At 47.9% G+C, this 23550-nt stretch overlaps 2 protein-coding genes and 20 non-coding genes across 28 annotated transcripts in view; 10 read left to right on the top strand and 12 right to left on the bottom strand.

The window, feature by feature from the left end:
* The first annotated feature begins 504 nt into the window (after nucleotides 1-504).
* LOC134017985 (U1 spliceosomal RNA) lies at nucleotides 505-668 on the top strand. The gene has a single exon (XR_009929874.1). It is a non-coding gene; the product is annotated as a U1 spliceosomal RNA (small nuclear RNA).
* A 119-nt stretch (nucleotides 669-787) lies between these two features.
* LOC134017944 (5S ribosomal RNA) lies at nucleotides 788-906 on the bottom strand. The gene has a single exon (XR_009929835.1). It is a non-coding gene; the product is annotated as a 5S ribosomal RNA (ribosomal RNA).
* Nucleotides 907-1386: 480 nt separating this feature from the next.
* On the top strand, nucleotides 1387-1550 carry LOC134017923 (U1 spliceosomal RNA). The gene has a single exon (XR_009929817.1). It is a non-coding gene; the product is annotated as a U1 spliceosomal RNA (small nuclear RNA).
* Nucleotides 1551-1669: 119 nt separating this feature from the next.
* On the bottom strand, nucleotides 1670-1788 carry LOC134017933 (5S ribosomal RNA). Its single transcript, XR_009929825.1, has one exon. It is a non-coding gene; the product is annotated as a 5S ribosomal RNA (ribosomal RNA).
* Nucleotides 1789-2260: 472 nt separating this feature from the next.
* Nucleotides 2261-2424, top strand: LOC134017984 (U1 spliceosomal RNA). The gene has a single exon (XR_009929873.1). It is a non-coding gene; the product is annotated as a U1 spliceosomal RNA (small nuclear RNA).
* A 119-nt stretch (nucleotides 2425-2543) lies between these two features.
* Nucleotides 2544-2662, bottom strand: LOC134017920 (5S ribosomal RNA). Its single transcript, XR_009929814.1, has one exon. It is a non-coding gene; the product is annotated as a 5S ribosomal RNA (ribosomal RNA).
* A 484-nt stretch (nucleotides 2663-3146) lies between these two features.
* Nucleotides 3147-3310, top strand: LOC134017922 (U1 spliceosomal RNA). The gene has a single exon (XR_009929816.1). It is a non-coding gene; the product is annotated as a U1 spliceosomal RNA (small nuclear RNA).
* Nucleotides 3311-3429: 119 nt separating this feature from the next.
* On the bottom strand, nucleotides 3430-3548 carry LOC134017989 (5S ribosomal RNA). Its single transcript, XR_009929878.1, has one exon. It is a non-coding gene; the product is annotated as a 5S ribosomal RNA (ribosomal RNA).
* Nucleotides 3549-4018: 470 nt separating this feature from the next.
* On the top strand, nucleotides 4019-4182 carry LOC134017983 (U1 spliceosomal RNA). Its single transcript, XR_009929872.1, has one exon. It is a non-coding gene; the product is annotated as a U1 spliceosomal RNA (small nuclear RNA).
* A 119-nt stretch (nucleotides 4183-4301) lies between these two features.
* On the bottom strand, nucleotides 4302-4420 carry LOC134017978 (5S ribosomal RNA). The gene has a single exon (XR_009929867.1). It is a non-coding gene; the product is annotated as a 5S ribosomal RNA (ribosomal RNA).
* Nucleotides 4421-4911: 491 nt separating this feature from the next.
* Nucleotides 4912-5075, top strand: LOC134017925 (U1 spliceosomal RNA). Its single transcript, XR_009929818.1, has one exon. It is a non-coding gene; the product is annotated as a U1 spliceosomal RNA (small nuclear RNA).
* A 119-nt stretch (nucleotides 5076-5194) lies between these two features.
* On the bottom strand, nucleotides 5195-5312 carry LOC134017975 (5S ribosomal RNA). Its single transcript, XR_009929865.1, has one exon. It is a non-coding gene; the product is annotated as a 5S ribosomal RNA (ribosomal RNA).
* Nucleotides 5313-5784: 472 nt separating this feature from the next.
* On the top strand, nucleotides 5785-5948 carry LOC134017982 (U1 spliceosomal RNA). Its single transcript, XR_009929871.1, has one exon. It is a non-coding gene; the product is annotated as a U1 spliceosomal RNA (small nuclear RNA).
* A 118-nt stretch (nucleotides 5949-6066) lies between these two features.
* On the bottom strand, nucleotides 6067-6186 carry LOC134017974 (5S ribosomal RNA). Its single transcript, XR_009929864.1, has one exon. It is a non-coding gene; the product is annotated as a 5S ribosomal RNA (ribosomal RNA).
* Nucleotides 6187-6634: 448 nt separating this feature from the next.
* On the top strand, nucleotides 6635-6798 carry LOC134017981 (U1 spliceosomal RNA). Its single transcript, XR_009929870.1, has one exon. It is a non-coding gene; the product is annotated as a U1 spliceosomal RNA (small nuclear RNA).
* Nucleotides 6799-6917: 119 nt separating this feature from the next.
* On the bottom strand, nucleotides 6918-7036 carry LOC134017967 (5S ribosomal RNA). Its single transcript, XR_009929857.1, has one exon. It is a non-coding gene; the product is annotated as a 5S ribosomal RNA (ribosomal RNA).
* A 458-nt stretch (nucleotides 7037-7494) lies between these two features.
* On the top strand, nucleotides 7495-7658 carry LOC134017939 (U1 spliceosomal RNA). Its single transcript, XR_009929831.1, has one exon. It is a non-coding gene; the product is annotated as a U1 spliceosomal RNA (small nuclear RNA).
* Nucleotides 7659-7777: 119 nt separating this feature from the next.
* On the bottom strand, nucleotides 7778-7896 carry LOC134017956 (5S ribosomal RNA). The gene has a single exon (XR_009929846.1). It is a non-coding gene; the product is annotated as a 5S ribosomal RNA (ribosomal RNA).
* Nucleotides 7897-8344: 448 nt separating this feature from the next.
* Nucleotides 8345-8508, top strand: LOC134017980 (U1 spliceosomal RNA). The gene has a single exon (XR_009929869.1). It is a non-coding gene; the product is annotated as a U1 spliceosomal RNA (small nuclear RNA).
* A 119-nt stretch (nucleotides 8509-8627) lies between these two features.
* LOC134017914 (5S ribosomal RNA) lies at nucleotides 8628-8746 on the bottom strand. The gene has a single exon (XR_009929808.1). It is a non-coding gene; the product is annotated as a 5S ribosomal RNA (ribosomal RNA).
* An 807-nt stretch (nucleotides 8747-9553) lies between these two features.
* atp6ap2 (ATPase H+ transporting accessory protein 2) lies at nucleotides 9554-15736 on the bottom strand. Its single transcript, XM_062457655.1, has 9 exons — nucleotides 15603-15736; nucleotides 14625-14755; nucleotides 14394-14522; nucleotides 13884-13979; nucleotides 13604-13741; nucleotides 13461-13514; nucleotides 11082-11231; nucleotides 10776-10895; nucleotides 9554-10653 (listed from the first exon to the last, which is right to left on the bottom strand). Exons 1-9 carry the CDS (start codon nucleotides 15676-15678, stop codon nucleotides 10459-10461), a joined length of 1089 nt encoding a protein of 362 aa, XP_062313639.1. The 5' UTR covers nucleotides 15679-15736; the 3' UTR covers nucleotides 9554-10458.
* A 1998-nt stretch (nucleotides 15737-17734) lies between these two features.
* LOC134017653 (BCL-6 corepressor-like) overlaps nucleotides 17735-23550 on the bottom strand; it is a 29309-nt gene continuing 23493 nt past the window's right edge. For all 7 annotated transcript variants that reach the window (XM_062457552.1, XM_062457555.1, XM_062457550.1 and 4 more), the window contains 5 exons: nucleotides 20715-20881; nucleotides 20470-20615; nucleotides 19278-19355; nucleotides 19011-19155; nucleotides 17735-18933 (listed from right to left, as the gene is read on the bottom strand). In XM_062457552.1, coding sequence (XP_062313536.1) covers nucleotides 18375-18933; nucleotides 19011-19155; nucleotides 19278-19355; nucleotides 20470-20615; nucleotides 20715-20881 — 1095 coding nt within the window. In that variant the 3' untranslated portion in view covers nucleotides 17735-18374. The remainder of the gene's footprint in view (nucleotides 18934-19010; nucleotides 19156-19277; nucleotides 19356-20469; nucleotides 20616-20714; nucleotides 20882-23550) is intronic.

Genomic DNA, 23550 nt, shown 5'->3' with positions numbered 1-23550 from the left:
AAGCTGTGGGTCATAGGCTACTTATAGATGACACCGCTCTGCCAGTAGCTCAGCTTGATTTGCGATTCCTCCTTAGTTTTTGGTGGTCAGTTTAAGTTTATTGTTACTGTAGGTATTGTCTCTCTCTCTCTCTCTCTCTCTCTCTCTCTCTCTCTCTCTCTCTCTCTCTCTCTCTCTCTCTCTCTCTCTCTCTCTCTCTCTCTCTCTCTCCCTCTCTCTCTCTCTGTGTCTGTTTGTGTCTCTCTCTCTCTTCTCTGTGTCTCTCTCTCTTCAAGGGCCAGGGCAAGGGAGGGGTGGGGGGATGGGTGAGTGGGAGGTGGGGATGGTTCCCTTCTGCCCGCCCCCTTCCATTGGCTGTTTCTTTCTGCATGGGTGAGTGGGAGGTGGGGCTTGCTCCCTTCAGCCCGCCTCTTCCATTGGCTGTTTTTTCTGCCTGTCTGCTTACCGCGGGTGACTGCGGCAGCCCTGGCACCTGGGTGAGGGCACCCGTTTCCCTTCCAACTCATACTTACCTGGCAGGGGAGACACCTTGATCACGAAGGAGGTTCACCCAGGGCGAGGCTCGGCCATTGCACTTCGGCTGTGCTGACCTTTGCGAATTCCCCAAATGCGGGAATCTCGACTGCATAATTTCTGGTAGTGGGGGACTGCGTACGCGCTCTCCCCCGAACATGTTTGTGAAAAATAATCTGGGAATCCTGAGACAGGTCAAGCCAAGCGGTTGAGGAGCTGTGTGACACGAGGTGGGGAAACAGTACCCCCTGCTGGTGAGAGAAGAGGAAAAAAAAGCTTACAGCACCTGGTATTCCCAGGCGGTCTCCCATCCAAGTACTAACCAGGCCCGACCCTGCTTAGCTTCCGAGATCGGACGAGATCGGGCGTGTTCAGGGTGGTATGGCCGTAAGCGAAGGAAGCTGTGGGTCATAGGCTACTTATAGATGACACCGCTCTGCCCAGTAGCTCAGCTTGATTTGCGATTCCTCCTTAGTTTTTGGTGGTCAGTTTAAGTTTATTGTTACTGTAGGTATTGTCTCTCTCTCTCTCTCTCTCTCTCTCTCTCTCTCTCTCTCTCTCTCTCTCTCTCTCTCTCTCCCTCTCTCTCTCTCTGTGTCTGTTTGTGTCTCTCTCTCTCTTTCTCTGTGTCTCTCTCTCTTCAAGGGCCAGGGCAAGGGAGGGGTGGGGGGATGGGTGAGTGGGAGGTGGGGATGGTTCCCTTCTGCCCGCCCCTTCCATTGGCTGTTTCTTTCTGCATGGGTGAGTGGGAGGTGGGGCTTGCTCCCTTCAGCCCGCCTCTTCCATTGGCTGTTTTTTCTGCCTGTCTGCTTACCGCGGGTGACTGCGGCAGCCCTGGCACCTGGGTGAGGGCACCCGTTTCCCTTCCAACTCATACTTACCTGGCAGGGGAGACACCTTGATCACGAAGGAGGTTCACCCAGGGCGAGGCTCGGCCATTGCACTTCGGCTGTGCTGACCTTTGCGAATTCCCCGAATGCGGGAATCTCGACTGCATAATTTCTGGTAGTGGGGGACTGCGTACGCGCTCTCCCCCGAACATGTTTGTGAAAAATAATCTGGGAATCCTGAGACAGGTCAAGCCAAGCGGTTGAGGAGCTGTGTGACACGAGGTGGGGAAACAGTACCCCCTGCTGGTGAGAGAAGAGGAAAAAAAAGCTTACAGCACCTGGTATTCCCAGGCGGTCTCCCATCCAAGTACTAACCAGGCCCGACCCTGCTTAGCTTCCGAGATCGGACGAGATCGGGCGTGTTCAGGGTGGTATGGCCGTAAGCGAAGGAAGCTGTGGGTCATAGGCTACTTATAGATGACACCGCTCTGCCCAGTAGCTCAGCTTGATTTGCGATTCCTCCTTAGTTTTTGGTGGTCAGTTTAAGTTTATTGTTACTGTAGGTATTGTCTCTCTCTCTCTCTCTCTCTCTCTCTCTCTCTCTCTCTCTCTCTCTCTCTCTCCCTCTCTCTCTCTCTGTGTCTGTTTGTGTCTCTCTCTCTCTTTCTCTGTGTCTCTCTCTCTTCAAGGGCCAGGGCAAGGGAGGGGTGGGGGGATGGGTGAGTGGGAGGTGGGGATGGTTCCCTTCTGCCCGCCCCTTCCATTGGCTGTTTCTTTCTGCATGGGTGAGTGGGAGGTGGGGCTTGCTCCCTTCAGCCCGCCTCTTCCATTGGCTGTTTTTTCTGCCTGTCTGCTTACCGCGGGTGACTGCGGCAGCCCTGGCACCTGGGTGAGGGCACCCGTTTCCCTTCCAACTCATACTTACCTGGCAGGGGAGACACCTTGATCACGAAGGAGGTTCACCCAGGGCGAGGCTCGGCCATTGCACTTCGGCTGTGCTGACCTTTGCGAATTCCCCAAATGCGGGAATCTCGACTGCATAATTTCTGGTAGTGGGGGACTGCGTACGCGCTCTCCCCCGAACATGTTTGTGAAAAATAATCTGGGAATCCTGAGACAGGTCAAGCCAAGCGGTTGAGGAGCTGTGTGACACGAGGTGGGGAAACAGTACCCCCTGCTGGTGAGAGAAGAGGAAAAAAAAGCTTACAGCACCTGGTATTCCCAGGCGGTCTCCCATCCAAGTACTAACCAGGCCCGACCCTGCTTAGCTTCCGAGATCGGACGAGATCGGGCGTGTTCAGGGTGGTATGGCCGTAAGCGAAGGAAGCTGTGGGTCATAGGCTACTTATAGATGACACCGCTCTGCCCAGTAGCTCAGCTTGATTTGCGATTCCTCCTTAGTTTTTGGTGGTCAGTTTAAGTTTATTGTTACTGTAGGTATTGTCTCTCTCTCTCTCTCTCTCTCTCTCTCTCTCTCTCTCTCTCTCTCTCTCTCTCTCTCTCTCTCTCCCTCTCTCTCTCTCTGTGTCTGTTTGTGTCTCTCTCTCTCTTTCTCTGTGTCTCTCTCTCTTCAAGGGCCAGGGCAAGGGAGGGGTGGGGGGATGGGTGAGTGGGAGGTGGGGATGGTTCCCTTCTGCCCGCCCCTTCCATTGGCTGTTTCTTTCTGCATGGGTGAGTGGGAGGTGGGGCTTGCTCCCTTCAGCCCGCCTCTTCCATTGGCTGTTTTTTCTGCCTGTCTGCTTACCGCGGGTGACTGCGGCAGCCCTGGCACCTGGGTGAGGGCACCCGTTTCCCTTCCAACTCATACTTACCTGGCAGGGGAGACACCTTGATCACGAAGGAGGTTCACCCAGGGCGAGGCTCGGCCATTGCACTTCGGCTGTGCTGACCTTTGCGAATTCCCCGAATGCGGGAATCTCGACTGCATAATTTCTGGTAGTGGGGGACTGCGTACGCGCTCTCCCCCGAACATGTTTGTGAAAAATAATCTGGGAATCCTGAGACAGGTCAAGCCAAGCGGTTGAGGAGCTGTGTGACACGAGGTGGGGAAACAGTACCCCCTGCTGGTGAGAGAAGAGGAAAAAAAAGCTTACAGCACCTGGTATTCCCAGGCGGTCTCCCATCCAAGTACTAACCAGGCCCGACCCTGCTTAGCTTCCGAGATCGGACGAGATCGGGCGTGTTCAGGGTGGTATGGCCGTAAGCGAAGGAAGCTGTGGGTCATAGGCTACTTATAGATGACACCGCTCTGCCCAGTAGCTCAGCTTGATTTGCGATTCCTCCTTAGTTTTTGGTGGTCAGTTTAAGTTTATTGTTACTGTAGGTATTGTCTCTCTCTCTCTCTCTCTCTCTCTCTCTCTCTCTCTCTCTCTCTCTCTCTCCCTCTCTCTCTCTCTGTGTCTGTTTGTGTCTCTCTCTCTCTTTCTCTGTGTCTCTCTCTCTTCAAGGGCCAGGGCAAGGGAGGGGTGGGGGGATGGGTGAGTGGGAGGTGGGGATGGTTCCCTTCTGCCCGCCCCTTCCATTGGCTGTTTCTTTCTGCATGGGTGAGTGGGAGGTGGGGCTTGCTCCCTTCAGCCCGCCTCTTCCATTGGCTGTTTTTTCTGCCTGTCTGCTTACCGCGGGTGACTGCGGCAGCCCTGGCACCTGGGTGAGGGCACCCGTTTCCCTTCCAACTCATACTTACCTGGCAGGGGAGACACCTTGATCACGAAGGAGGTTCACCCAGGGCGAGGCTCGGCCATTGCACTTCGGCTGTGCTGACCTTTGCGAATTCCCCAAATGCGGGAATCTCGACTGCATAATTTCTGGTAGTGGGGGACTGCGTACGCGCTCTCCCCCGAACATGTTTGTGAAAAATAATCTGGGAATCCTGAGACAGGTCAAGCCAAGCGGTTGAGGAGCTGTGTGACACGAGGTGGGGAAACAGTACCCCCTGCTGGTGAGAGAAGAGGAAAAAAAAGCTTACAGCACCTGGTATTCCCAGGCGGTCTCCCATCCAAGTACTAACCAGGCCCGACCCTGCTTAGCTTCCGAGATCGGACGAGATCGGGCGTGTTCAGGGTGGTATGGCCGTAAGCGAAGGAAGCTGTGGGTCATAGGCTACTTATAGATGACACCGCTCTGCCCAGTAGCTCAGCTTGATTTGCGATTCCTCCTTAGTTTTTGGTGGTCAGTTTAAGTTTATTGTTACTGTAGGTATTGTCTCTCTCTCTCTCTCTCTCTCTCTCTCTCTCTCTCTCTCTCTCTCTCTCTCTCTCTCTCTCTCTCTCTCTCCCCTCTCTCTCTCTCTGTGTCTGTTTGTGTCTCTCTCTCTCTTTCTCTGTGTCTCTCTCTCTTCAAGGGCCAGGGCAAGGGAGGGGTGGGGGGATGGGTGAGTGGGAGGTGGGGATGGTTCCCTTCTGCCCGCCCCTTCCATTGGCTGTTTCTTTCTGCATGGGTGAGTGGGAGGTGGGGCTTGCTCCCTTCAGCCCGCCTCTTCCATTGGCTGTTTTTTCTGCCTGTCTGCTTACCGCGGGTGACTGCGGCAGCCCTGGCACCTGGGTGAGGGCACCCGTTTCCCTTCCAACTCATACTTACCTGGCAGGGGAGACACCTTGATCACGAAGGAGGTTCACCCAGGGCGAGGCTCGGCCATTGCACTTCGGCTGTGCTGACCTTTGCGAATTCCCCAAATGCGGGAATCTCGACTGCATAATTTCTGGTAGTGGGGGACTGCGTACGCGCTCTCCCCGAACATGTTTGTGAAAAATAATCTGGGAATCCTGAGACAGGTCAAGCCAAGCGGTTGAGGAGCTGTGTGACACGAGGTGGGGAAACAGTACCCCCTGCTGGTGAGAGAAGAGGAAAAAAAAAGCTTACAGCACCTGGTATTCCCAGGCGGTCTCCATCCAAGTACTAACCAGGCCCGACCCTGCTTAGCTTCCGAGATCGGACGAGATCGGGCGTGTTCAGGGTGGTATGGCCGTAAGCGAAGGAAGCTGTGGGTCATAGGCTACTTATAGATGACACCGCTCTGCCCAGTAGCTCAGCTTGATTTGCGATTCCTCCTTAGTTTTTGGTGGTCAGTTAAGTTTATTGTTACTGTAGGTATTGTCTCTCTCTCTCTCTCTCTCTCTCTCTCTCTCTCTCTCTCTCTCTCTCTCTCTCTCCTCCCTCTCTCTCTCTCTGTGTCTGTTTGTGTCTCTCTCTCTCTTTCTCTGGTCTCTCTCTCTTCAAGGGCCAGGGCAAGGAGGGGTGGGGGGATGGGTGAGTGGGAGGTGGGGATGGTTCCCTTCTGCCCGCCCCTTCCATTGGCTGTTTCTTTCTGCATGGTGAGTGGGAGGTGGGCTTGCTCCCTTCAGCCCGCCTCTTCCATTGGCTGTTTTTTCTGCCTGTCTGCTTACCGCGGGTGACTGCGGCAGCCCTGGCACCTGGGTGAGGGCACCCGTTTCCCTTCCAACTCATACTTACCTGGCAGGGGAGACACCTTGATCACGAAGGAGGTTCACCCAGGGCGAGGCTCGGCCATTGCACTTCGGCTGTGCTGACCTTTGCGAATTCCCCAAATGCGGGAATCTCGACTGCATAATTTCTGGTAGTGGGGGACTGCGTACGCGCTCTCCCCCGAACATGTTTGTGAAAAATAATCTGGAATCCTGAGACAGGTCAAGCCAAGCGGTTGAGGAGCTGTGTGACACGAGGTGGGGAAACAGTACCCCCTGCTGGTGAGAGAAGAGGAAAAAAAAGCTTACAGCACCTGGTATTCCCAGGCGGTCTCCCATCCAAGTACTAACCAGGCCCGACCCTGCTTAGCTTCCGAGATCGGACGAGATCGGGCGTGTTCAGGGTGGTATGGCCCGTAAGCGAAGGAAGCTGTGGGTCATAGGCTACTTATAGATGACACCGCTCTGCCCAGTAGCTCAGCTTGATTTGCGATTCCTCCTTAGTTTTTGGTGGTCAGTTTAAGTTTATTGTTACTGTAGGTATTGTCTCTCTCTCTCTCTCTCTCTCTCTCTCTCTCTCTCTCTCTCTCTGTGTCTGTTTGTGTCTCTCTCTCTCTTTCTCTGTGTCTCTCTCTCTTCAAGGGCCAGGGCAAGGGAGGGGTGGGGGGATGGGTGAGTGGGAGGTGGGGATGGTTCCCTTCTGCCCGCCCCTTCCATTGGCTGTTTCTTTCTGCATGGGTGAGTGGGAGGTGGGGCTTGCTCCCTTCAGCCCGCCTCTTCCATTGGCTGTTTTTTCTGCCTGTCTGCTTACCGCGGGTGACTGCGGCAGCCCTGGCACCTGGGTGAGGGCACCCGTTTCCCTTCCAACTCATACTTACCTGGCAGGGGAGACACCTTGATCACGAAGGAGGTTCACCCAGGGCGAGGCTCGGCCATTGCACTTCGGCTGTGCTGACCTTTGCGAATTCCCCAAATGCGGGAATCTCGACTGCATAATTTCTGGTAGTGGGGGACTGCGTACGCGCTCTCCCCCGAACATGTTTGTGAAAAATAATCTGGGAATCCTGAGACAGGTCAAGCCAAGCGGTTGAGGAGCTGTGTGACACGAGGTGGGGAAACAGTACCCCCTGCTGGTGAGAGAAGAGGAAAAAAAAGCTTACAGCACCTGGTATTCCCAGGCGGTCTCCCATCCAAGTACTAACCAGGCCCGACCCTGCTTAGCTTCCGAGATCGGACGAGATCGGGCGTGTTCAGGGTGGTATGGCCGTAAGCGAAGGAAGCTGTGGGTCATAGGCTACTTATAGATGACACCGCTCTGCCCAGTAGCTCAGCTTGATTTGCGATTCCTCCTTAGTTTTTGGTGGTCAGTTTAAGTTTATTGTTACTGTAGGTATTGTCTCTCTCTCTCTCTCTCTCTCTCTCTCTCTCTCTCTCTCTCTCTCTCTCTCTCTGTGTTTGTTTGTGTCTCTCTCTCTCTTTCTCTGTGTCTCTCTCTCTTCAAGGGCCAGGGCAAGGGAGGGGTGGGGGGATGGGTGAGTGGGAGGTGGGGATGGTTCCCTTCTGCCCGCCCCTTCCATTGGCTGTTTCTTTCTGCATGGGTGAGTGGGAGGTGGGGCTTGCTCCCTTCAGCCCGCCTCTTCCATTGGCTGTTTTTACTGCCTGTCTGCTTACCGCGGGTGACTGCGGCAGCCCTGGCAGCTGGGTGAGGGCACCCGTTTCCCTTCCAACTCATACTTACCTGGCAGGGGAGACACCTTGATCACGAAGGAGGTCCACCCAGGGCGAGGCTCGGCCATTGCACTTCGGCTGTGCTGACCTTTGCGAATTCCCCAAATGCCGGAATCTCGACTGCATAATTTCTGGTAGTGGGGGACTGCGTACGCGCTCTCCCCCGAACATGTTTGTGAAAAATAATCTGGGAATCCTGAGACAGGTCAAGCCAAGCGGTTGAGGAGCTGTGTGACACGAGGTGGGGAAACAGTACCCCCTGCTGGTGAGAGAAGAGGAAAAAAAAGCTTACAGCACCTGGTATTCCCAGGCGGTCTCCCATCCAAGTACTAACCAGGCCCGACCCTGCTTAGCTTCCGAGATCGGACGAGATCGGGCGTGTTCAGGGTGGTATGGCCGTAAGCGAAGGAAGCTGTGGGTCATAGGCTACTTATAGATGACACCGCTCTGCCCAGTAGCTCAGCTTGATTTGCGATTCCTCCTTAGTTTTTGGTGGTCAGTTTAAGTTTATTGTTACTGTAGGTATTGTCTCTCTCTCTCTCTCTCTCTCTCTCTCTCCCTCTCTCTCTCTCTGTGTCTGTTTGTGTCTCTCTCTCTCTTTCTCTGTGTCTCTCTCTCTTCAAGGGCCAGGGCAAGGGAGGGGTGGGGGGATGGGTGAGTGGGAGGTGGGGATGGTTCCCTTCTGCCCGCCCCTTCCATTGGCTGTTTCTTTCTGCATGGGTGAGTGGGAGGTGGGGCTTGCTCCCTTCAGCCCGCCTCTTCCATTGGCTGTTTTTTCTGCCTGTCTGCTTACCGCGGGTGACTGCGGCAGCCCTGGCACCTGGGTGAGGGCACCAGTTTCCCTTCCAACTCATACTTACCTGGCAGGGGAGACACCTTGATCACGAAGGAGGTTCACCCAGGGCGAGGCTCGGCCATTGCACTTCGGCTGTGCTGACCTTTGCGAATTCCCCAAATGCGGGAATCTCGACTGCATAATTTCTGGTAGTGGGGGACTGCGTACGCGCTCTCCCCCGAACATGTTTGTGAAAAATAATCTGGGAATCCTGAGACAGGTCAAGCCAAGCGGTTGAGGAGCTGTGTGACACGAGGTGGGGAAACAGTACCCCCTGCTGGTGAGAGAAGAGGAAAAAAAAGCTTACAGCACCTGGTATTCCCAGGCGGTCTCCCATCCAAGTACTAACCAGGCCCGACCCTGCTTAGCTTCCGAGATCGGACGAGATCGGGCGTGTTCAGGGTGGTATGGCCGTAAGCGAAGGAAGCTGTGGGTCATAGGCTACTTATAGATGACACCGCTCTGCCCAGTAGCTCAGCTTGATTTGCGATTCCTCCTTAGTTTTTGGTGGTCAGTTTAAGTTTATTGTTACTGTAGGTATTGTCTCTCTCTCTCTCTCTCTCTCTCTCTCTCTCTCTCTCTCTCTCTCTCTCTGTGTTTGTTTGTGTCTCTCTCTCTCTTTCTCTGTGTCTCTCTCTCTTCAAGGGCCAGGGCAAGGGAGGGGTGGGGGGATGGGTGAGTGGGAGGTGGGGATGGTTCCCTTCTGCCCGCCCCTTCCATTGGCTGTTTCTTTCTGCATGGGTGAGTGGGAGGTGGGGCTTGCTCCCTTCAGCCCGCCTCTTCCATTGGCTGTTTTTACTGCCTGTCTGCTTACCGCGGGTGACTGCGGCAGCCCTGGCAGCTGGGTGAGGGCACCCGTTTCCCTTCCAACTCATACTTACCTGGCAGGGGAGACACCTTGATCACGAAGGAGGTCCACCCAGGGCGAGGCTCGGCCATTGCACTTTGGCTGTGCTGACTTTTGCGAATTTCCCCGAACAACCCAAAATAATCTTGGAATCCTCAGACAGGTCAAGCCAAGCGGTTGAGGAGCTGTGTGACACGAGGTGGGGAAGACACAGTCACTTGTGTCACAGGTTACTTACAGATAACACCACTCTGCCCAGCCAATCCAACATAGCGGCTCAGAGCGAGTTTGAGCGGGCTTCATATCTGATATCTGTTCATATCTTTTACATATTTCCCAGACATGGATTAATCGTAGTCATTTATAAACAGACATAAGGTGAAGAATAATTTAGGTTGTATTTTATTGCACATTTAATTGTGAAATTAAGATTCATCACTCCTTATGATACCCCAAAACCATGAATTTCCAGTTCAACACAATGGGATTTCACGTCACCATTTTTTAATCCATGCAAGCACACCGGATAAAAATCACAATACAGATAAAGCCAGTTTAATTTAAGATACTTATTTTATATCCATCTTAATATGTACACACATTTCACCTCACTTACAACAGTTTCATATTGCAAAACAAACTACACACAAGTTATGTCGGTCAGGGCATCACAATAATAATCTGATTCAACCAAAAGTTGGAACCACCAGAGAAAGTAAGGAAATTACAACCACTAAGGTAGGGACACCCTAAATGGATACATGTGAAAAGTGAGGTTGAAAGCTTCACAGTATCAATTTACAGTTGAACTGTTATCGTTAGTACAGCTAACCGATACATGAAGATCAGCAGGCTACTTCAGCAGGCTACTTCTACAACTCTTAACTACAGGTCAAATTTTATTGGTGAATGTATGTGATAGATTATGTTTTAGTGGCCAAAAATAGCCATTACTTAACACTTTGATAAGACATTCACAACAAGCCAATATCTATTGTCTTTAGGCCCCAATGTAGATCTGAATGGATGTAAAATCCCATTTGGTACAATGTAGAATAGACCAATCAGTATTAGTGAAACCACAACATCAGGCAGGTCCCACAATATTTAAGTTTTCTAATAAAATCTTGACAGATGTATACGGAGACCAGGAGTTGGTTTGGTATTGGCCCAAGATACAGTATATCTTCACACAACTGTAGTTTTCAGACAAACAAAAAATGAACACACTGACTAAAAGACTACACATGGGAGAGTTTGGGAATGTAAACGAAAGGGTGGATCTCAGTCCATCCGGATCTTCTGATTGGTCATCCTGTAGATGATGCTGTCATACCCGGGGTCCATATTCCAGAGGTTGTAGGCGATGGCAATGACGGCAAGAGCCAGGATGATCATCAGCCACAGAATTATGTTAAAGATGACTGCATACTGAAAATTATACTTGTAAGCCAGATTATAGGGGCTGCCTGGATTGCTCTGCAGGGGCCACAGATAGGAGAAAGAAAACTAAAAATTAATACATGGAGACATGAATATATATTGTAAAAGCAAGAGCAGAAAAGTGTATGGTCCTGTCCGTTTCATAAAATGAGACTCACGATTTGTTTGGACTCAAGGATAGAACGTGACTTTCTGGTCAATGGTGCCTCAAAGTTCTTCACTGTGACTACCTGCACCACAGCATTGTTGCCATAGAGACCATACAGGTCCTCACCAAACTACAAAAGTAAAGAGTCAGAGAGAAATGTCAGAGACAACCAAATAAATAAGTACAACGAAATCACTTCTCTGTAGGAAACGGTGCCATTTTCATAATATTATGACAAGGAAGAGACAGAACGGAGATGGAACAGTAGAGAACGAAGTATGCCCCTTTTCAGATAAACATGCTCCAGCCATCATACCTTCTGCAGGACAGCAGTGAGGATGGCCGTGGCGTCCCGGTATTGGGTGGAGTCCTGTCCGTAGCGGCGTCCCAGCTCCTCCAGACCAGACAGCTCCAGGGAGTAAAGGTCAGGGGAGTGATCTTTGGCCAGGTGGCGGTGCCTCTGAAGCTAGGGAACAGAACAGAGGGGACCAGGGGACTACATTTCTGAACACAGCCAGCAAGTGTGAAACCTTGGTGCATTCCCAAAAACATGTCCTCACAGCATCGCTTGAGACCACACACCATTTGAACACAAAATAATGACGAAGTAACTATGCAAGATCATCTTCCCAATTAATGACTGTTGTAATCACTTATATTCAATCTTGAATCAAATCCAGCTCTAAATCAACCTTCTAATTCAGATGGAAAAAAATCCAGTCTCATTGCTTGTACAGTGTTTCCTCTATGTTGATTTTGGTGTGGCGGCCCGCCATGGCAACATTGTCATTTAGCAGACGCTCATCCAGAGCAACATTTCAGCCGCCACGATATCAGAAATAGGGCTGTACAAAAGGCTGTCTATCAGCAGTGATTGTTAGAGTGCATGTCGGAGAATAGCACGGACACACGCTTCACACCGCGAGCGGGCACGTGCGCCACTGTGCATCTTTGAGAACTGTAAGTCGTATAACTTATATTGTTAGTTCATTTAAGCCTGTTATTCTATTAGTCTATAGTTCTTGCAAATTTAAATTAAGTTAACCGGTGATTTTCGTTGTTTGTATTCTTCACCTGCTAGCTAAATTGCACGTGGCTGTTGATTCGGTAGCGATTGCTGAATGCCCTTGCCCTTGTTAGGTGCATTATTATGCTGAAGTAGTTACACTGCATTAAAATAATGTAATTAATAGTGGGTTTATTGTTATTATTTGCTACAGAATGCTTAGCCTATATGTCAAGATCAAATTAAGCAGACAGTGTACACGTTCTTTAGAGTGGCCTACCTTAATCGATAGGCTAGGCTACAGACCATTTACAATAAGTTGTTAAGTCAATTATTAATTGGCAGCATTTATGCCATTTAGAACATACTTTATGAGTGGAAGGGGTGTCTTTAAGTAGCCTAACCTTATTGTTTTATGGGAAATAGGACAAAAATATGTGCAATATATGTGGGGTTGTTGTTCAGACAGACCTGTCCCCACTGCTAAAAAAAAAAATCCTAAAATCCTAAATGAAACTGCAAATGTTTACTCTTCGACAGGTCTGCAAACGCCTTTGTAAGCAGATATTTGTTAAAACGTTTGTTAACCGAGACCGTAGGTCGAGGCGACAAAGCGTTTGCTGACCTGTCAAAGAGTTAACATTTGGTTTCTTATATACTACAACAATACGGGGTAGATCCCAAATCAAACACGGCGAATCTGGAGCAGACGCCATGTTGTCAGAGCAATCAGCTGCACTTGCACTGGTGACGTCACTACATCGCCAAGGCAACATGTCAAACAACTCTGTGGAGTTTCAAAAAACGTTTGTTTACCTCTGCCAACTTTCAGGAGGTATACAAACAGCAAATGTTTACTCCTCGACAGGTCTGCAAACGCCTTTGTAAATCGAGATTTGTTAAAACGTTTGTTAACCGAGACCGTAGGTCGAGGTTTACAAACAAATCGTTTTAACAAATCGAGGACAATAATCAGCTGCACTTGCACTGGTGACGTCACTACATCTCCAAGGCAACATATCAACAACATCAATTCGTCTTCTGTCTGCTTCAGATACTTCTTTAAAACGGGAAGCGATTGCGGGGCGTTTGCGGATCTGTGAAAAAACCATATTTGGTTGTTTTAGTTTTTTTTTTTGGCAATTTAGGCTACTTTGTTGCCGAACAGATGCCACGTTGTTAAGGTCAATGGCTACATCTCCAAGGCAACCGCTTGTTGCTAGGTCCGTAAAAACTTTTATTTACCTCTGCGAACTTTCAGGAGGTATATAAACGGATTTATTAACTTTTGAGAAAGTCTTCTGGACCAATAGGAACAGCGTATTGGTCCAATTGTTACACTAGTATATAAGAAACAGATTTGTTAACTTTTGAGAATGTCTCTGGACCAATAAGAACAGCGTATTGGTCTAATTATAATACTAGTATATAAGAAACACTGTTGTAACATTCAAGGTTGTTATAAAAATTGGAACTTATAGGCTGGCCAATTAACTTTTGCACACAATGCCGTTTGACAAACACAATGTTTTTATCTATTGGTGTGGTTAAATTGCATGCACCTTTCTCAAAAAACTTTCAATATACATTTAACACATTATAGAAAGAGGACACTTGTGAGATAGTTGTGAGAATAAGCCGTTGTAAGGTCCTATTTCGGAGACAGATTGAGGGAGGAGACAGTCTTACCAGAGCTGTGATGTCATGCAGCACCTGGACCTCCGACAAGAAGAGAAGATCAGCCTGAGAGGGAAAGAGAGCCAAGGGTTCAGACAAGCTCAGGTGAAGTAATTTAATGATAATACTCCTCCCTGACAGTGGTGTGTGTTGACCTCTGCATTGCGGCTGAGTGAGTTGAGGGGCAGGGAGGTAACTACAGAGCCGTCCTGAGATAGACGTGCTCTCATCTGCTGGAGGGTGACAGGAAGGTCCTCAAACACGGCATTGGCCTTGCCCAGCATGTACAACCTCTGCGGGGTAGGAGAAAAACACACCTGCTTGGTACTGTACAAGGCAGTTGTGGGCCTTAACATGCAAGAAATTCACATTCACATTCAATAAAAGAGATCCAACTCGATTCTCTACATAGAACTTATTCCAGGAATACAGTACCTCATCGCTGGGGGCCAGCTGAAGTACAACAGGAGTGTCCTCAGAAAACAGAGAGTGGACCGTCTCAGCCACACTGTCTAGCGTAAAGGGTACAGGCTGGATGAAGATATTGGAAACAAAACATAGAAGTTTATACAGTGACAAGTCTGAGTCATTACTGGCATGCCTGCAGTCCAGAGTTTTTGACTCTCCAGAGTCAGTGATATCGTAGAGTCAAAGACAATAAAACAGAACATTGAAATAATATGGCTAAATGAGTAGCATGGCAGTTACAGTTTGAACATGGCTCAGCTGCCGATGTCAGCCATAGGAGATTCACATACATTGATAACAAACACCCCACTAGCAGGGTGTTTCAGAGCTTAACATTTGAGTTTAGCATTTGAACACGTTCTCAATTAAATTTGTTTGAAAGATTCTAGAAAGCTCAAAAATAAAAAAAAAAGGCCCTGGACTTTACTGTCCAAGGCCTGCCATGCCATATTACTTCGAGAGGCCGTGCAGACATACATTCTCCAAGGGGTAAGAGGCCACACTCTGGGGCAGGTTTAGGCTGTCAACTCCACGCACAACCACCAGCATGTTAGCCCTGGGACGTTGGAACAATGGACCAGCCCGCAGACCTGGCCAGGAAAGATCCTACACACACATAAATGATAACTTTAGATGATGGGGCATTTGAGGGGCAGGGGCAGTGTAGATTAAACACATTTCCACCATTTTAATTTCTATTCTCCAAACCTCCTGAATGGAAAAGCCCATGGTGAGAGCCACCAGGTCTGGGATCTTCTCTCCTGAGATCAACCAATCTCCCTTTTGAAAAGACACATACTCTGGTGCCTGCAGCACGGTCAGTCTGTCTCCACTGACTCCTATGTAAAAAAAACAACATAAAACATCTATAGGTCAATTCCTTATGGGAAGTTAAAGACACCAATGAGGAACAGTATCACTATGTATAATCCAAGATGCCTGAGGTTTCCATTTAGTTGGTTAGGCCTTACTCACCGTCACACCGTTTCTGACAAAGCTTATGCTTTGTTGGTTTGGAAAGACTGGGCTGACTATGAGACCAGGACAGATGGCATACTGTAACTGCTTAGTGTGACTAGGTAGTTAAATTGACGAGGTATTGGCCTAGTAAATTGAACTCTTTATTAAAAATGTAAAATAAACTGAGAACTCTATTATAATGAACGGATCCCGTGCCTCTCGAAGAGGAACTGAGGTGAGGAAGTAACGTTGTCACATGATGAGCCACTCTCTGGAATGCAAGCTAGGCCACTACATTTTACAATCAGCAAGAAAGGCCTGGGGTTCTTATTAATGACATAAAAGTTAATCTAATTATGGAAGCCAATCAATAATGTGTGAAAACGCTGCAATTCATTACGTCTTGTCCTCCTTTCCTCGTTTAGCTGGCTACTGTAGTTACAGTAGCTAGCGACGACAAACTCTTCATGAAAAATATAGGCAAAATACACAAATAAATTGCTTGCCTCTTAGTGCAACTGATTATTGACTGATGATAATAAATATCATGTTTTTCAAATGTCGAATCGCATTATATTTTGCTCGTTGGTGGCAAGCTGGCCTATTCCATGGCTACTGTTAAGTATGGTGCATTCATTTGGCGAGTGGAGACTAGCTTGGATACCGGACAAATTATGACTACTACTAGCGAAAATCTCTAACACACACAAGTATATCTTGTCTTACCTGACGTTACGGCTGAGAAGATCACAAACACTAGGACAAAAAGGGAGTCCATCCTTCGGTGATTTTCCAGCGACATCTTTCTCCTTGCTAGAGAGCTTATGAGTGATCAGCTGACTCGGTGGATGTCATGGGGGCATTACGGCAATGCATTGTGGGTCAAAAAAAGTGGTAAATAAAATGTTGTACAAAAAAACACATTGTGATTGACTACACTGAATTAAGATAAATACAAATTATAGAAAGTAAAAAAGGCAAATTAAGAACGTTATTTTAAGAAATGTGGCCTTAAATGTGGCCTGCTGTACCCTACACATCCATAAGAGGACGATATATGACCATAAAAGGACCATCAAGAAGCTCCATCGTGGCAATACTGTATACATTTACATTACATTTACATTTATTCATTTAGCAGACGCTTTTATCCAAAGCGACTTCCAAGAGAGAGCTTTACAAAGTGCATAGGTCACTGATCATAACAACGAGAAAAAATTGCGAGTAGCCAAAACATGAAGCACACATTGTGAACAACCAAAATGAGTGCCAAAGGGAAGAACCATAAGAGCATGTAGTTAAACAAGTTACAATTAAACAGCATGAGCTGCTATAAGTGCAAGTGTACCTGTGGAAAAAAAGCAAGCAACAATAATAAACAATATATCACAGCGAGTACAAAAATTTAAGTCAGTTACCACTAACCACAAGAGCAACAAGTCTTTAAGCAAGAGTCATTGTGATCCTTGAGGAAACTAACATCGGGTCAAGCGAATCATTCCTAAGTACCGTTGTACTCCCGGAACAAGTGCGTCTTGAGCCTTTTCTTGAAGGTGGAGAGACAGTCAGTGTCTCTGATGGAAGTGGGGAGTTGATTCCACCACTGGGGGGCCAGACAGGAGAAGAGCTTGTGTTGGGACCGGGCGGTCTTGAGCGGTGGGACCACCAGGCGGTTGTCTGAAGAAGACCGTAGGTGACGGGTGGGGGTGTAGGGCTGCAGGAGAGACTTGATGTAGACGGGTGCAGTCCCGTTCACTGCTCGGAAGGTCAATACCAGGGTCTTGAATCTGATACGGGCCATGATAGGTAGCCAGTGGAGAGAGATGAGGAGCGGGGTAACATGGGAGCGTCTGGGTAGATTGTAGACCAGGCGGGCCGCTGCGTTCTGAATCCTCTGAAGAGGGCGGGTTGCACATGCTGGGAGACCAGCGAGCAGCGATTGCAATAGTCCAACTTGGAGAGGACAAGTGCTTGGACTAGCAGCTGGGTGGAGTGCTCAGACAGGTATCTCCTGATCTTCCGGATGTTGTAGAGGGTGAATCTACACGACCGGGAGACCGCAGCAATGTGGGCCGTGAGGGAGAGCTCGTCGTCCATGGTAACCCCAAGGTTCCTGGCAGAGGATGAAGGGGTCACCGTCGCAGATCCCAGGGTGATTGAGAGATCGTATACAGGGATAATATGGTTTTCAAATACATCTCCAAAAGTAGAAAACTAAGCATGTTGCATGTAAGGTCAGGTGGGGAGCCATCGTTAACAGGCAAACCTGCATCAAGCCCAACTGCCACTGACCTTTGTCATCAGGTTCACTAGTAGTTCTTAGTTCAAATGGGAAAAATGCTGAAGAGACCAAAACAAACCTTGGTAGCAGGGGCATGCTGGTTTGATGCTGGTCTGATGCCTCAGATCCTTAATGACTTGGTAGTTTCAGCCAACTATCCTTGTGTAATTAGACTGTCCACAACTAAATTATAACAGGTACACAATGAAACAAAATGTTAACATTTTCTGACAGCTAATAATACCAAATACCAGAAGCTGAGAAAATGGTGATTGGTCACAGACTTCAATCATTGCATGTTAAAGATACGCAATGATTTATGTGCTATGATTTTGTTCCTAACTGTCCAGGGTCACATAAAATGGACATGGGTGCAGTATGTAGGGAATGTGCTGGTTTTATATTTAAGGTTTCCATAATATGTATGGAAAACAACTCAGATTAAAGCCAACAGCACTTAAACCCCTTGACGGGATACAATGAAATTAGAGTACAGAACAAAAGTAATACAAAAACAATATATGTAACCTCACTGCCACGGAAGCGTTTTCAGAGTACACAGACAACAGTATTAATTCAGCAGTTTTTATGTATTTATTTAAAAGCAAATTTTGTAAAATATAAATACAAATGAAGAGATATTTCATTACAAAGGGAGAACAAAAAAGACAGCCCAAAATGTATTTCACTGTCACCCTGTTATGTACAAGCAGTATGCAAGTTGTTTTTCATTCATATTGTAATATTAAACAATCATTTCTTTATTAAATTAGAGGCTAAATTAAAAGCTGCATTTGAACACAGGTACAAAATAGCACCTGAGGGTCAAATCGAGCACAAAGTTTAGGTCAAAAAACAACAACAAAATTTGCATGCATCACAAACACACGTGTGTGTGTGTGTGTGGTACACACACAATTGTGAGCAAAGAGATAATTCAACAGAGAATGTTTCTTGTTAGATCTCTATATTTATACTATACTTATATTAATACACATTTATAAAAAAATAAGACCATCTTTAAGTTACAAGACATTTCTCAAAGAACCCATTCTCTTCTCCAGCCAGCCAGCCAGCAAAGATGACCGGTCCAACTTGGGGCAGGGCTATGTAACCAGTCAACCACAGTTCAGAGTTGAGTTTTAGGTACTTGGGGATCATCATGGCTTCAGTTCATTAATCAGCCTATCATGTGCTATGCATGTCAAGATAAAGGGTCACGATCCCTGCTTAGCCTTAGCATTAGCATCAGCCTTAGCCATTACATTAGCCATAGCCTTAGCTTTAGCCTTAGCATCAGCATTAGCCATGGCCCTGGCCATGGCCTTTGCATTTGCCTTAGGGTCCATCTTAGCCATAGCATTATTCTTAGCCATAGCCTTCATATTGGCATTGACATTAGCCTTAGCCATAACCATTGCCTTAGCGTTAGAAATTGCCTTAGAGTTACATACTGCTTTAGAGTTAACCACAGTATTAGTCTTCTTGTTAGCCTCCTTAGGCTCATCCCAATGGTCATCCAGACACTCCAGGCTGGAGCCCAGCATGGTAGCCAGCTCAGGGCTCCCCTCCACAAGGTCCAGCAGCTCCTTGCTGTCTGGTTGGAAGGCGTCCAGCTCGTCAGGGCAGGAGAAGAGCTGAGACAAGGAGGCCTGGCGGTAGAACTCTGCCTCGGCCACAGTCACCACCTCCAGGTGGGGGAAGGTGGAACGGAAAGACCGAGCAGATATTCTCAACCTCTGCAGCACATCTGAGAGAAGAAGCCAGTTTCTGGGTCTGAGCGGGAAGAGAAGGAGTTAGATAGTGTATGTGTGTGTGTGGTTCTTGTGTGTTTGCAGGGCATGGTTACTTACCCCTGGAATAGTGAAACCTGGATGTTGTAGCAGGGAAGGAGAGGGCGGTCGGAGAACTCAAATTCAAACACCTCCCTCGGGTCTTCCTTCTCTGGTCCCGGGGGCTCTGCTAGGATGTCAAACACATACCCCTCATCGGCAGACTCTGAAATGCACACACACACACACACACAAATGACACAATAAAGACAAAATGTTGCTTGATACATGGAATACAAAAGACACAAAACGCATCGGGAACCTCAAACATTGCTAAATTTAACTCACCACACACTGCACTGCCGTAGAATTCCCAGAAGACCCCCGGGTCATCATCTGTACGACCCTGCAGGTCAGCAAAGTACTCTACCGAGGGAGACCACAGAGAAAAGACACAGAAATGAGGCATAGTGTCAACAGAAAAGAGAGACCAAATGTGGGAGGGAAAGAGAGGAGGGAAAGAGAGATAAAGGTTTAGCTGCTACACCACGGGGGTGGCACACACACAGAGCCGGGCTGACTGCCAGTGAAGAGGCGTGGGGCGACTGGCGTGTGTTCGGAGGGATTAACAACCTCAAGATGACTGGGACCAGGTGGGGGGGAGGAGTCGATACTCCATTGTGTTGGAAGTTTCATGTTGGTCGGTCTCGCTCACCATTTCACTCATTGAATCTCTCTCCCCTCTGCACCTCTTTTCTTGACATTGCTGCTCCATGCTCAACATTACACCCTATTGACCTGTCCATCCAGCCCTCCTTTCTCAACTCTGTCTAGCACAAAATCTTTTTACCCTCTTCAAAATCACTGTCCACCTAATTATTTATTGGCTCTAGTTTCTGCCTTCCTATCCCCCTTTCTTTCCTCCCCCCTCATCCCCCTCTTCACCAGTGGGCCTGCTGTGCTGACTGTCCTGGACATAATTGGCTTTTACTTGTTAGGCCCTAATAGATGCTACTGGCTAATGTTTGTGTGTGTGTGTGTGTCTCGTCTCTGTGTAAACAAGACAAATCATTTTTGTGAGCGTTCACAGAAACACCTACTGTAGCACAATACAAATACATGCACTGCAGCATACACCAGACAGACGCTCTAAAACACAGACAAGCACACAAACACCCACTCTCGTACACACATACTGGTCAGTCCTCTCATTATCCCACATACACTAAGCAAACACATTTTCTGTTGCTAGGAAACTTGATAGATCAGTGTAGCATCTGTGTGTGTGTGTGTGTGTGTGTGTGTGTGTGTGTGTGTGTGTGTGTGTGTGCAAAAGTGTCTATGAATATGTATATGGGTGTGGGTGGGTGAACTATGTGGCATTTTGTATCCAGATTACTCCAGTTTAGACAAGGTTACATTAAGGTATAGCAGTAAGATGAAGGTACATTAGGGTATAGCAGGAAGATGAAGGTACATTAGGGTATAACGGAAAGATTATTAAGGTATAGTAGGAAAAAGTCTATTTGGAGGTAGCTACCGGTGAGGAAGCGCTCCATGCTGTGACTGTGGGTCATCTTCAGCAGGCCGCGGCCAGAGTAGGTGGCCAGGGTTGGATCAGCGCCATAGGACAGCAGCACACGCACCACATCCAAGTGGTTGTTCTCTACCGCATCATGAAGGGGCCTGGGGGAAATCACACATGGAGGGGTGAGAGTATGTGTGTGGGAAAGAGAAATTATAAATGTGTGCCCGTGTGAGTATTTAAAAAGTGTGTGTGTGTACCTGGTGCCATCCTGCGCGCTGCAGTTGATGTCGGCACCATGCTCCAGCAGGTGTGTGACTATGTTGATCCAGCCACGTGCACAGGCCTCGTGGAGAGCGCAGTAGCCAGCGTAGTCACGGTGGTTCACCTCACACACACGGTTCTCCAGGCAGTACAACACCACTTCCTGGGGGTGAGAGAGCTGGGGGGTAAGTGTGTACAAAAGCAAGGCACAACAACCACACACACACACACGAGCTAACACTTCCCATTCACAGACACCAACACATCCCGTTCTCTAGACACAGTAACCCACAAACACACCTCCAGAAACAGTAACAATACCATAGACACACACACACACACAATTCCTGCTTAATGCAGTACCCTGTAGAAGAGTGAGGGAGGACTGGAGAAGACTGTGTGTGTGTGTTCTCTTTAACATCTGTGTTTACACAACTAGTGTGACTCACACACCCACACACTTCAGCCTCTGCCCCTTACACAGCGTAATCTGGACTATTCCAGGTCAGCACCAGAGGACAGAGCCTCTGGTTTCTGTAGCAGGAAGAGACCTGCCATCCAGAAGCAGCACCATGGACAACAACCCTGGTACAAGCCACCCAGGGCAATTACCAATTAGCTGCCAACAAACTCAACAGCTATACGACTACTTGGTGATCAGGTAAGCAAGTCAATGGTAGGCCAGTAAGAAGCACCTAACAAGTCTGCCGTCTCTACCCACCAGACAACACTGCCACCAGCACCAATGCCAATGACTCTTGGTTGATCCCTTCCCCTTGAGGTCCCGACAGCCTTGGTCCAGGGAGAGCCAACCTTAACCCTCTGCACACGTCCTCTATCCCTTTGCGCAAACCTTAAATAAATGCCCCTCAGGGCTTACTAGAGTGTTCACCCACCATAGCACACACACAACTCATTAGCATCAAGCAATTGGCATCCAACCTCCACCTCTATACAAAAGCTGCAATGCCATCAACTCTGTGTTTAATCCATTTGAACTTGTATTAGAAAAAAATTATGTTGCCTTGTTTCTGACCATCTTATTTTTCCTGTTGCTAGTTAGCCAGCTAAATAAGTTAGCCAGGTGATTAAACGGATTTGTTGCAAGGTCAGTGTGCATTTGACTGCTGTTTCCAGCAAGCAGACAATACTCACCATGTAATGATGAATAAAGGCTACATATTGAAGATCTACATTTCTTAAAAAATGGCAAACAAATATATCATTCAAATGTGATATAATTCATATCAAATATGTCAGTAATCATGTCTGCACATTGGATTTGTTTATATATGGTTGCATGGTTCCTACATGCACATTGCTTTAGTTGTGTTGCTTTAAATAAGCACATAGCCTAACCTTAACATGGTGTCTACTTGAGGTTGTGTTCATTTTAACCTGCACTAGGGAAACTTTAACTTCCCATGATGCCAGCTTTAATGTTAATCTTCCAATTCCAATGTTTATGCACACAAAAAGTAGCCTGGTCCTAACCAGACCTTCGTACATTTCATACAGATTGTCTGGGATCGCTCCATTGACAAGCGTTAACTTCCTTGAAGGCGGGTACTCTGTTGAAGTTTAAAACTATTGGATCTGCCCAGAGCCACTCTGATCTGCCATAACCAATCGCTAGCATTCTCCTTAGCCAACTCCTTCACCACGGAGCTAGCTGCCGTAGCTGGAAAATCAAACTTTTCCCGAACCCCGTGGGGAGGAGGGCCACAACATCATGACCACCAACAAAACTCAGCAAGGATTGTTTTTGCTCCAGGCTTTAATTTATGGATATTCGTCAGCGTTGCCACAACCGCAGAATAGCTTCGCTCGCATCTTTCTCCGCGGCCATTACTGAACTACAACTCAAACTAGTGCACGACATCAACGTCATCGTTCTCAGCCACTCCCTCTGTTCGCTGATTGGACCTACAAAAAAATTGTTTCTGAAAACCGACTGATGCACTGAAATCCCAGACCTAGTACAGAAGCAAAATCCAAATTGAGCGGAAGTACGTAGGAGGGCAGAGCCAGGCTACACAAAAAGTGCATAGTGCTACAAATCTTATATGTTTGTTTTCAATGTAAAACCTGTGTGTATCAGTACTTTTTGAAAATTTCCAGCAGTACCACAATAATACTGATTACCGTGATCATTATGGTCACTATAATCATAATATGAAATTCACATACCGTTTCATCCCTATGATTTGTCATATACATTTCTCAGTGGGAAGAGATGAGGCAGGTTAGAGGAGAAAACTAGTGTGAATTCTCTGCCAGCGCTTTGCCTCCCTATTAGAGAGGAATTCAAGAGCTCCCTGATGAAGCTCCCCTCGGGGACTGCTCTCACTGCGTGCGAGTGTGTCTGACTGCGTGTCTGTGCGTGCGTGTGACTGTAGGAGGTGCAACGTTAAACCTCTGGAGCCGTGTTTAATTTCACTGGGAGAGCGAGGAGCTTAGCACGAGAGCTCCAGCTTCAAGCCAGACACACACACACACACTCCGCAGTAAAATAAGATGCTTGCTTGCTCTCTCGCTCCTCTAATTTCCCTCACTAGAATGCTTCCGTGCTGTCGGCTGCAATCAATGCTTAACCCAAGACATTTAACCCCTGCTGCAGGTGTATTTGGGTCTGCCATGTCTGCATGTGTGACAGTTCAACAAGGCACGGAATAGAACAAGAAAACTAAACTGTAATTAGAGTGTTGGCATATACAAAAGTGTGGGTATGGGTGTTTGTGTCTGGGGTGCCAAACATGCTCATTTGAGAGTGATCATGCAGACAACTTCCGGACGATGTCATAATAATATCAAATAGTCGTAATTATACAA

Source organism: Osmerus eperlanus, chromosome 3 (assembly GCF_963692335.1).
Source record: "Osmerus eperlanus chromosome 3, fOsmEpe2.1, whole genome shotgun sequence".
NCBI lineage: Eukaryota > Metazoa > Chordata > Actinopteri > Osmeriformes > Osmeridae > Osmerus > Osmerus eperlanus.
Note: the sequence above shows the minus strand (reverse complement) of the source record. Positions and strands in the feature narration are given on the sequence as shown.

Excerpts from the sequence above, each read along its gene's own strand:
- atp6ap2 (XM_062457655.1), bottom strand. The coding sequence starts at position 15,678 with ATGTCGCTGGAAAATCACCGAAGGATGGACTCCCTTTTTGTCCTAGTG. Across the intron at positions 14,523-14,624 it reads TGGGCTTTTCCATTCAGGAG|GATCTTTCCTGGCCAGGTCT; the intron begins GTTTGGAGAATA and ends ATGTGTGTGTAG. Across the intron at positions 10,896-11,081 it reads TCACTGCTGTCCTGCAGAAG|TTTGGTGAGGACCTGTATGG; the intron begins GTATGATGGCTG and ends TTACTTTTGTAG.